This window comes from Stegodyphus dumicola, chromosome 11 (assembly GCF_044657685.1).
Source record: "Stegodyphus dumicola isolate Sdum_Otavi_A_Nest chromosome 11, ASM4465768v1".
In the NCBI taxonomy this organism is placed as follows: domain Eukaryota; kingdom Metazoa; phylum Arthropoda; class Arachnida; order Araneae; family Eresidae; genus Stegodyphus; species Stegodyphus dumicola.
In genome coordinates, this window is record NC_140778.1 from 20,652,466 (window position 1) to 20,664,927 (window position 12,462).

The following is a 12,462-nucleotide window of genomic DNA, read 5'->3' on the forward strand; positions in this document are numbered from 1 at the left end:
ATTATTATTAAAAAATATTAAGCAGATTTTTGTTTATGATTAAATTTATAATGAAATAATGAATTTCTTTTTACTTTCTGCATAAAATGCACAAATTTTATATTTCAATTCTTTAACATTTATTTTTCTGAGGATAGAAATTCTTCTATAGAAAAAATTACGATTTTAGAAGTTTTTCTGAATTTAAAGATTTGAAGACAACCCTGTTATAAGGGTTTACGATTATAATGTGAATGACCCAAATAATTGTAAATGGCCTATGGCCATACTTAATACACATATTATTTAAATTGACATGCTTTACCTGTAATGTACATTTGTGACTTATGTTATAATTTAAGTGCACCAGTTTACTCACACTTATCTGTATTGTATGTATGTAGTATTATATGCATCTCTAGACTCAGGTTAAAGCTAGCTCGTTTTCCCTTTCTCAGCTTTCCCAGATGACATTTTTGGGTCTTTACTGGAACTCGACGCACACTTTATTTCGGCTAGAATAACCACTTATCTCACTCTTCTTTTATTCAAAAATTATAACATACTAATTTGGGGAAAAAATTATATTTTATGTTAGTTACTCATGACAACATTCGAAACAACCTACATGTTCGACAAGGGGTAGGGGTCTAGGAAAGCCACAACTTTTTCAATGAACTGGATGAATAAATGCAGCCCTGCCTTTTGTTGTGTTTTATGCATTTATAAATTTCTACCTGACTGTTTATTCTTTAATTCTATATAACACAATTAATCGATGCTTGTTTCTTGTATGGAATTTTAACATTAATTCTACATAATAACATGAGTAATCTTTTTTTTTTTTAAATTGTATTTTAGCATTATTAAAAAACACTTTGGCACTATGAACTGAGAATATCTGTCAATCTGTCTTCTACGTTAATTTACAATAATATAAATGTGAATATCTGAATGGAGTTATATTGAAAGATCTACTGGATGCTATGATTCCATGATGGTCAATCCACCACATTGGAAATATTAAATCAAACAATAAGTACAGGAAAAGATTCAGCAAGACAAATATATCCTCTTTTGAATGAATACATTTAACTGTAGTTATTCCATATGATGTATTATACAACACCCCAAAATCATGGAAAATAACTTTCTAAACCAAGTTTACAGTGTAAAAAAAGTAGTGGAAAAATGTTGTAGTCATGTAACTGGGCTATCTAACATAAAAATTACAGCATATTACACCAGTGTTCTTACCTTTACTGCATATTACAACCAAATAACTACAATTAGATATGAGAAAGAACAGGCAGTGTCAGTACAACCAAGAGTAAAACTTTTACAGAGTTGCTAATTTGAAAACAAGTGAACCTGTAAAACTAACCCTGCATACTGGTTTGCTTTAGATGCATTTGGTAACCAATATGCCGTAAGTCTTTACCAGATTCAGTTTTGAGTGCATTAAATACTATATTGCTCATATGTCTTGATCGTGACAATCAATGCAGCTGCAGCATTATTGAATAGAAATAAGTTATATGACTCTCAAATAAGTGTTTGTAAAGTTGTTCAGGAAATAAATATTACTAAATAATAACATGTATTATGTTTATTGAATTGTACAAAACTTATATGTTATACTTTGAATTATCGTCAATTTTAATTGTCTGAAATCTGGTATTTGATAGTATATAGTTGTAGCAGTTTTTTCACTATAAATTCTGAAGAATCCGAAAATAAATGCACATACTAAAGTATTTCAAGTATGATAATATTCAGTATTTAAGATTATCCTAAAAGTATGAAATTTATTATTTTATTTGAAAATAAGTATTAGTGTATCCATGGCATGCAGGTCCCCGAGATTACTCTATTATCCACTCATAGGTGGGGGTGTCACCTTTGCCAAAGGCTCTTTGTAGCCTGCTTTAGGTTTTATACTAATTTTAATTACTGGCCATCTACTGAAATGGTTTCTTTATGTATATCCACCTTTATTCCAACTCTGGTATTTCTACGGCGATGGAGGTTTAGTTGACCATACTTCTTGACAATTCTTTTACTTTTTTTAGTTTAATTTTTTTTTCAATTTGAAGCGGTAGACCAGTATATTCATCTCGCATAACTGTTTTTGAAGCAGACTCGAAAATCTCCTTCAAAGAGTTGGCTACATTGTGTAAATTTTCGCTATCTAAATTCCAAAGGAGTGACCGAATTGATCTGTAATTTGCATCACACTCATTGATCAAATTTCTTTTTTTACTCAACGTTGCTTCTTCAGATATGGTGGGTAAATTATCTGATGTTCCACCTGAAGGAGTTTCAGTTGATGAATATTTTCGTTTTCTGGTGCCTGAAATACTTCTTGAGACTAAATCTTCATCAACTTTGAAAATAGGTGTTGAAAATAGCCATTCTGTAGTACATTCCAAACTCCAGGCTGGAAACTTCATGCCAGCAAACACAATATGCTTGCACAGCAGTCGGTTTCTTCTGAAATCTAAGCACGTGCATTGACACAGTTGTTTCTGTTCATCAAACGTGACAGAATAAACTGCATCATGCTTAGTTTCAGAAGAAACTTTAAAGAAGCCATGTGAAATTTTTTTTATACTACCCACATAAACTTCAGCAGCTCTTAATTTTGTTTTTATGTGATCAATTAACCATTTTGGCTTATTGATTAAATAATTTGGTACATGTTCATTGTATAACCTGGCCTGCGAAAGCATACTCAGATTTTTTCTGACGTAAATTCTATATCTTTCTGGCAGAAATTTCTCAACCAAGATCTTAATTATTTCAGACAGCATACAGTTTTTATATCCCTGAAGATATCTATATTTTAGTTCCTCATTTAAGCGTTCAACACCATTGTTCGAGTTTATAAATAAGTCATTTGGTTTGTAAGCCAAAGCCCATCTCTCAATTTCCTTGAACCATGTTAATTCAAAATAATCTTTCACAGCTTCATATTGGTTCCATGATTTTAATACCTCTATTGCTGCAACCATTTCATCTTGAGTTGGAGCATTTGCTATGGCACGTAATTTACACAAAAGCTCTTCTTTGGGAACCACTGCATTCTTTTTCTTAGAAGCCCATCTTGACCATGCCTGCTCTCGATGGAAACTACATATAAAAACCTTAATTCCTCTAAAGACATTTTCCAAACTTGTAATTTCTTCCATTGCAAAATCAACCATCCCATATTTTGGTCTAACGAGAGGCGACCAATTTTTAATAATTATAAGAGCTTCTTCTAATGCTTTGGCTGTTTCATTTTGTGTAATTATTATGCTCACTATTTGATAGTTCACATTTGTTTTGACAACTAAAAAATAAAGTGGGAGAGCATACTTACAGGTTCGATAGGTCGCGTCGAGAAGAACAAGATTAGAACCATATAAGACATATAAATTTTTCATTTCTTCACTTTGATATACAAATAGCAGATTTAGTTTTGAATCTGTAAAGTCATTTGGATCAGTACCATCATATGTATTTTCAGTACATGGTCTAAAAAAAACAGAACACTTGGAAGTATCCCAGCTATTTATTAACATTTCTGTATTTTCCTGGTCAATTTTACTAGTTCTAATATTGGATTTTGCTTGGCTTATTATTTTCCTTATTGCCTCCATTTCTGGATAAAATCGTCTGCGCGTTTTATCAGTTTCTCCCAATTCAGTTGAAACGTATACTTCTAATAGCTCTGCAATTACAGTGGCATTGCATTTTCCATTCTTAACTTTAGAAGCTATGAAATGCCGCACTCTAGCATCTATAGGTTCTATTACTGCAGCCATGTTACCCATTAGATGATTTTGATGATCTTGGCTATTAGGTAAATTAAACATGAAAACTTCTTCACCAGCAATACTATCTTTATTGGCTAGTTTTTCCTTAATTTTCCGAGATATCATAATCTTTCTTTTTCGGGTTGGCACTACCTGTAATTTAAACATATTTATCACAGTAAAATTTAGAAATTCCAGCACAGTCATCTAAAACTAATTATTGATAAAGGTTCAATTTTAAAAACTTTCTGTTCATAGCAAATTATTCAAAAAAAAAAAAAAAAAAAGAGAGGAGTCATTTCTTTCCTTTAAAAAAAGCTGTAAAAAGGATCTTCCATTTTTATAACAATAGATCAAATTACTTCTTCAAAGAAACATAACCAATAAAACTTCACTTTGAACAACTTATTTCTATTTGTAGCAAATTGGTTAGAATATAATTAGCATAAAAAGCCTTTATTTCTGGCCTGAAAACATCATTTTATTTGCATGTCAATTACTGAATTATTTATTTAGGAAAATATTACTGTTAAAAACCCTCTTTTGGCCAGAAAAAAAAAAAAAAAAAACTATTTAGAAAAATATGTTGAATAAAGAGACACAAAAAATCATTTCTCTTTTATACATTGTGACTCTAAAAATACCTTTTGTTTTTATGTCAAAAAGTATGTATACTTTATCATAGAATACCTTCAATACATCTTGCTCATACGTGACAGAATTATATTTTTTCCTTCAAAAAAAATTCTCTAACATTACTAAGACCATCTTAGAACAAAAAGTTAAATAAACTTCTACCTTGAACTGAGGCATCCTGTACATTCGGGTAACATTAATTACAGCTGGACAATTAACTTTTTTAGTTGTCTGGTTCTTGGAATATGCTTTACCAAAAGCATGATCAGTTTGACACTAAAAGAAAAAAAAAAAAAAACACACACACACATATATATATATATATAATCCAAGAGGTGATATTTTTGTATAAATTTTTAAATATAACAATGTTATTTTACCTTTTCATTTTTTTCTTTAGCATAATTTTCCTTTTGACGTTTATTCAGATCTTTTCCTTGATGGCAAACATAGGTTTTTCGCCCAAAGTGGAAATAGGGAATATCATCTAACCAGTTTAATCGTAAATCTGGAGTTAGTTCAACTGGAAAGAAAATTTTGATTTAGATCACAATCTGATAAGCTTTGATTTTTAAAAGAAAGAAATTACAGATCTCTATAAACATATTATACATTTAACATTATACTTTGATTTTTAAAAGAAAGAAATTACAGATCTCTATAAACATATTATACATTTAACTGTCTCTATATATACTACATACTGTAGACACTGCTTAATGTATTGCAGCTGATGTCGTGTATATTGGCTATTGAATTTCTAAGTTCTGCTCTTTCATATATGGAAACATAAAAAATGCATCATTTGCTGTAATTTTATTTGCTCAATTTGGTTAATATAATCAAAATATTATACAATAAATTTCTTAAACTGAAGAACGAAAATGATTTTAATCAAGCATTTAGAAAAAAGCGCAAAACAATAAAATTAAAAAAAAAAACTTAATTTCATACGAATTTTCAATAGCTATTGATTTGGAAGGGCTTCAGCACAGTTCCCTCTTCTTCAAAAGGGAGGTAAAAATTCCTGAAAACATCTTTGCCAAAATACACTTGCGTTTTTGCGCAATTTCAGATTTTACATTGGCAAAATCTCTTTAAACAAGGATGCCCTCCAAGTATTAAGATTATAGGTATAGAATTGGTCCAATAAATTTCAGAAACATTATGCACTACTCAAATGAACTTTTGCAATGAAGACTGTAAACAATTGATAAACAAACTTTTATTTTTCCTAATTAAAATGTTAAGAAAGTGGCTAGTTATATTTATAGTTAATTCAATTCCTATTTTAAAAGATACTTTTCTCATCATCTTATATTATCAAAAATGGGCAAATGTAATCACATTAAGCAGCACCTACTGCAAACATAGAGAGATATTAAAAGCATTAAACTATTATGTAAAAAAATTATGTCATTTTGTCTCATATTAAAATTATATATGCTAGGTAAAGTATAGAATGAGCTAGCTGCCTTATGCAAAAGGGATGCCTTTGAGAAGGTCTAATGGGAAACTGTCTTGTATTCACTTATATATATAAGGAGAACAGGAAAATTCCCATGCAGCTAATCCATTCAACAGTATTTGTACCTTGATCAAACATCCAGTATTCAGCTATCTTATCTGCTAGTCCATTGGTGCTAAGAGTCAAAATAGACAACTTTTTTTTTACACACAAGATAAGTGATTTTACACACAAGATAAGTAGCATTCATTGACTAAAGAAATATATATATCACATCACTAAAGAAATATATATACATTTCAGAAAACTTTCCTGTTTTCTAAAATTCAATATCTTTATTATTATAACTTCCTGATATTTCAATACATTATAATTTTATGGTGAACTATTACCTGAAAATAAAACAATATTTTTTGAATTGGTAGTGTTTATTATAAGGTTATTTTGAAACATGTTGTTAATGATAAAACTAAAGAATGGATTTTCTTTATAGACTATTAAATGATTATATTTCAAATCAACAGACTGCATTCATACACTAAAATAGGATGAAAAATATAGTAGTCATCGAGACAAATGTCGAGTTTCTCAAGAAACAACAATAAAAATTTTCAAATCTAACACGGTATATCTTGTTTAATGTTTAATATAGTACGGAATGTTTCGTGAAGCATCAGCTATTAAAAAAAAAAAAACATGCAATACCTGACAATGAAACCAAATAAAAATCAAATATAACGCTATTACACGTTATGCAACAAAATTAATGAATATGAACGTCTATAAACCCTTTTTTCAACTTGGACCGAATCTCGCAACATCAACTAGATCGTACGCAATAAAATTAATACAAATTAGTGCTGATAAGTTCTTTGGAACAAAATGGCCAAATATCAACTAAACAACCAAAGAAAGCATTTACATTCTAGAGGATTTTTATTTACTCATTACATCTTCAAAAATTACTTACTCTCTTTATCGAATGACTTTCCATAGTAGTAAACATATTTTGTTACAGTTTCTACTTCGTGTCTGCGAAGTATTTCTTTAAATTCGCTCCAAGATTTCGCAAAATTCATTTTGCCTCTAAACACAAAGGTTCATACACGAGACGGACTTTGAAACTCGTAATCGATAAACCGGCCATTCCCCTATCGTTGACACAAGTCTTTCTATCGATGGGGAAAGGAGACTCGCGCTTGTGACTCTTGGCCATCCGAAAAAGCGGCGACCGAATAGAAAAGCGTAAATATCTGATAGAAGGTTTTCTTCTGAGAATGTGATAAATACTAACAAATAATGATATTCGTTGCTCCCTTAAATTTTGGTTTTATCAATTTCTTGTTATGTCATTGCTCGCTTATTTCGCATAAATTAGTATCAAAGAGCTTACTATAAGAATATCACAGTAACCTGATAACTTGTTTACAACATTACATGAGATAAGGAGTACATCCAAGATATTGTACAGCAACTGATTCTTCGCAGCTACCTTTGTTAACCACGTGGGATTTCCGTTACAACCAGGCGAGAATTAAGTGGGAAAAATTGTCTTGGAAATGTCTCAACAAATCCATACTTTTAAATGAAATAATTTGCCTGAGCTTTAAGTAATCAAAATAAAGTTCTTACTTAAACGCTAAAATAGTTTTTAATCATTAGAAAAGAAAAATGATTTTTAAGTCATGTTTTGTCAAGTTCATTTTCTTTACGTTCATTGTTAAGCTTCTCATTTTTAATTGCTAATAATTGTTTCTTGGTTATTAACATTTATGAACTGAAGCAAATTAGGTTTAGAAGATTTCATTTGCAGTTTAAAACATAAAATAATTCACTGCATGGTAATATACATGACACATAGGCTATTAAAAGAATGTCTCTAACATTAATGAAAATAAAATGAGAAACCTTATAGTCTTAATATACTAATTATAAATTACGAAAACTCGAAAAAATATTAATTCATTAAAATATGAAAATTAAAGGAGACTTACCAGTAAAACTCCTCTTCATTAATCCACACAGAGCTTGGATGGGAAGAGAGGATGTGCTTCGAAATGATATCCTTGAATCCGCTATTGAGTAATATCAGCAATTTCTCTGGCTTAAACCGTAACAGGAGCTGCATTTGCAAAGTAGTAATTACATCCTTGTTCCAGGTATCCATAAAATTACAGTCTTGTTTCTTCAGATAACTTAAAAGTACTCTCGATGTATCCGGCAAAGTATGAAAGAAAATGCGGGCTTGAGCGTGGCTAGATGTACACACCGTTTCGAAATAATCCGAGATTATTTCAGAATTTAATGTGACATTGTCCCTAATAATCTTCATAAATTTATCAACTAACAGCATCAATAGATCTTGTAGCATAGTTCGTTGTCCTTTTTCATGAACAAGATCCTTATATTCAGAATCATTTTCAGAAGCGACACGGCATATAAAGATTGCTCTATGTATTTGCGATATGTCCTCGCCTGTTTTAAATATAGACGCATGATTTCCATGTCCCACCTTATTGTTAATTTTTCAAAAACAGTCCTGTCGTAATGGCTAAAGATATTTGCTAAGACAAGACTTGTTCTAAATGCTGACCTAAATCGTGGTCCGCTGTCACTTTCTCCGAAAATTTGTACCAGCTTTACATTAGGCAGTATCATATCCAATAGAATGCGAGGAGCTGGGCACAGATCCAGAGCAGAAACCAATGTTACTTCGAATTTGCGATGGAATTCAGGGGCACTCAAATCCAAATACGCGACAGAGCTGGCGTCTGCAATCCACAGATACATTTCAATAATAAATCGTTTCGTGCTGTATCAACAAATGAAAAACGCTGATCCGTTAAATCACACTTGGATTTCACTCACGATACTTCAAATATCTCCGGATGATAAGCGGAACTCGAACGTAATGCAAACACCACATTCCACGGACAACACCGAAATGAAAGCAGGAGAATATAAAATTCAGATCTGATACTACGTTGCAGCAAATGACAATCCAAGACCCATTCACAACAGAACAAAAGGGGGCATTGTAGGAACAGATGGTCACCAAAATATGCTACAGCCAATCCCCCATAAAATTCTCTTATCTTACAGGAAGTTAGAGTCAAATTCCAGAGGTCCCTGAATGAATCTTTACTGCATTCTTTCACACGAATGGCGGGGAAGGAAGGAGTGGAGTTTCTATTGAGATATGAAAGGGGACATTTCCCATCTCTTGCAATAAGCGAGTTATCCCCCTGCAGGTTCCTGCCTGTAGAAGACACGTGATTCAGGTACCACGTGCTGGAGTTGCGAATTCGGAATATGTAAACGAAATTTTGAACGTGTTAAACAGGATTCAAACAATGTTACTGTTTAATTTAAAGAATACATAAAACAAACTTGCAGAATGTGCATAAAGTAAGTGCTCTTAACGTTGAGAAAAAGCCGATTAATGATATATGCTGTGGCAGTAACCCGTGCTTGTTTATTCAGGTAAATTACCATAAATCCTCTTTAGAATTCTTCTCATCATGTATAATATACTATAATTAGTAATTTATTGCAGTGCAAATGCAATGAATAAATATCCAAACATTTTTATGCATTATCAATCAGTGCATAGTAGTTTCTTTTCAAAGGACATGTGATATATCGCTGTCCCAAGAGTAAAGAGCTTTAAACGTATGAAAAACGAACACTGAGCGAAAAAATTCATGAAAAGGCAGTAGCAAGCTGAAAAAGGTTTTGCAACTATTCTGTATTTTCATACCCGTAGACAAACACGGATTCCCTAAACTTTCTCCAGCCTCAACGAAGTAATTCAAAATGAATAGGACAAACAAATCGTCACAGCTGTGAAATGAAACACAAAAACAATGGACACTTTCTAGAATAAGGACACTTGTACTCAGGTGGGTCTACAGCACGGACTCAACGGAAACGAAACCGATTTTGCAACTATTCTGTATTTGCAACCCGTAGACAAACACGGATGCCCTAAACTTTCTCCAGCCTCAACGAAGTAATTCAAAATGAATAGGACAAACAAATCGTCACAGCTGTGAAATGAAATACAAAAACAATGGACACTTTCTAGAATAAGGACACTTGTACTCAGGTGGGTCTACAGCACGGACTCAACGGAAACGAAACGGGTTTTGCAACTATTCTGTATTTGCAACCCGTAGACAAACACGGATGCCCTAAACTTTCTCCAGCCTCAACGAAGTAATTCAAAATGAATAGGACAAACAAATCGTCACAGCTGTGAAATGAAACACAAAAACAATGGACACTTTCTAGAATAAGGACACTTGTACTCAGGTGGGTCTACAGCAGGGACTCAACGGAAACGAAACCGATTTTGCAACTATTCTGTATTTGCAACCCGTAGACAAACACGGATGCCCTAAACTTTCTCCAGCCTCAACGAAGTAATTCAAAATGAATAGGACAAACAAATCGTCACAGCTGTGAAATGAAACACAAAAACAATGGACACTTTCTAGAATAAGGACACTTGTACTCAGGTGGGTCTACAGCACGGACTCAACGGAAACGAAACGGGTTTTGCAACTATTCTGTATTTGCAACCCGTAGAGAAACACGGATGCCCTAAACTTTCTCCAGCCTCAACGAAGTAATTCAAAATGAATAGGACAAAGAAATCGTCACAGCTGTGAAATGAAACACAAAAACAATGGACACTTTCTAGAATAAGGACACTTGTACTCAGGTGGGTCTACAGCACGGACTCAACGGAAACGAAACGGGTTTTGCAACTATTCTGTATTTGCAACCCGTAGACAAACACGGATGCCCTAAACTTTCTCCAGCCTCAACGAAGTAATTCAAAATGAATAGGACAAACAAATCGTCACAGCTGTGAAATGAAACACAAAAACAATGGACACTTTCTAGAATAAGGACACTTGTACTCAGGTGGGTCTACAGCACGGACTCAACGGAAACGAAACCGATTTTGCAACTATTCTGTATTTGCAACCGGTAGACAAACACGGATGCCCTAAACTTTCTCCAGCCTCAACGAAGTAATTCAAAATGAATAGGACAAACAAATCGTCACAGCTGTGAAATGAAACACAAAAACAATGGACACTTTCTAGAATAAGGACACTTGTACTCAGGTGGGTCTACGGACTCAACGGAAACGAAACGGGAATGTTTCCATAGATAACAGAGAGTCAATTCTTAAAAGTAGGGTGATGTCTCGTCGATCGATTTGGCTGGAAAAATTTTCTAAGAGCTGAGAAAAATGTTCACATTCCTTCACAGAAGCTCTTTCTAGGAGGCAGAAGAGTGTATCCAGGTGGAATACACAGCACAGAGTAATTTGAACCCGAAACTCGAGTGGTTTAAATGGATAAGTGTGAATTCCTTCTAGCAACAGTTTGGATTTGTGTTGTTTTGCTCATCGAGTGATTGGGGAAAAATTCTCAGAGCTCAGAAATAAATTCTGCGTTACTGAAAAAAAAAAAAAAACTTTTTGTTAATTTTTAATAATGCCTTTAGACATTATAAAAATTAACTTCCTACTCTTTTTCTCTGGGAATGATGTCTCACCTTTTCATAAAATAGACCATGACTCATTTTTTTCTTGGAATTCTATTTTTTAGAAATGGATATGCATCATTCAGGAAACAAATGGCATAGTCATGTTTACTTCTATTAAGACGAAATAAATTCTATTGATGAAACTTGAGATATACTGAAAATTTTGGTTTTTTTCTACATCTGCTATCAGGAGGAATATATTCGATATCCTAGGGTGTAAAGGTTTTAGTTGCAATGTTACATATGAATTTTACCACAGCATTCATTCATGAAAATGAATTGCTGTCCAAAATCACACTTTGGATATCCTAAACTGCACCGATGTAAGCAGTATGTCAATATGTCCTCCTTAAAATAGATTTATAGGGAATTTATCACTTCATTATATAAGTTTCAAAATATCTTTTCGCAGATGGAATTTTAACTTTCCAAAATGCCATTCAGTTCAAATCATTCATGAACTTATGACATGACATGCAGCTGTAAACACTAGTAAATGTTTTGTTGTTTCATTGGCATTACACTTCCTGTTAATTGTATGTTTGTGCTACGTTACAAAATAAGATTTTTGAGCACTAAGGGTTTTTTCTGGTGCTTATGTATCATTTGTAAAAGTGTCCATTCCAAATTCTTTTGCAAAACTGTTCATTTTCCCTATCATTGAAAGCTCTTTCTCAAGCATCGCAGTATAGCACATAAGGCAAAGCAAAGAAACAAATGAAAGTGAGAAAAGAAATTTTGACAGAACTTAGTCATCATTCTGGCATTCGTGCTACTAAGTTGGTCAACAATAACCTTCCTGAAAAGGAACATTTCATCCATTTAACTTTTTAGGTAATTTCTAATTATCACACCCCACCACCACCAAAAATTATAAATTTGTTGCCAACTTTGGAGAGAGATGTTTGTTTGAGTACTTTTGTGTCTATTTTAATGATGCATCCAGCACCACCTATTTCTTTTTGTAATTTTCTACAATACACACATAGTCCTTGTTTTTTTTTTTTTTTTTTT

General features: G+C 32.6%; 1 protein-coding gene across 2 annotated transcripts; it reads right to left on the reverse strand.

Annotated features, from left to right (window-relative positions):
- Nucleotides 1–1,570: 1,570 nt before the first annotated feature.
- LOC118201255 (uncharacterized) lies at nt 1,571–7,092 on the reverse strand. 2 transcript variants are annotated; one of them, XM_085826562.1, is made up of 4 exons: nt 6,854–7,092; nt 4,796–4,938; nt 4,578–4,691; nt 1,571–3,932 (listed from the first exon to the last, which is right to left on the reverse strand). In XM_085826562.1, exons 1-4 carry the CDS (start codon nt 6,960–6,962, stop codon nt 2,010–2,012), a joined length of 2,289 nt encoding a protein of 762 aa, XP_085682688.1. In that variant the 5' UTR covers nt 6,963–7,092; the 3' UTR covers nt 1,571–2,009. The 2 variants fall into 2 exon arrangements, with proteins under 2 accessions (XP_085682688.1, XP_085682689.1); XM_085826563.1 differs by lacking the exon at nt 4,578–4,691.
- Nucleotides 7,093–12,462: the final 5,370 nt, after the last annotated feature.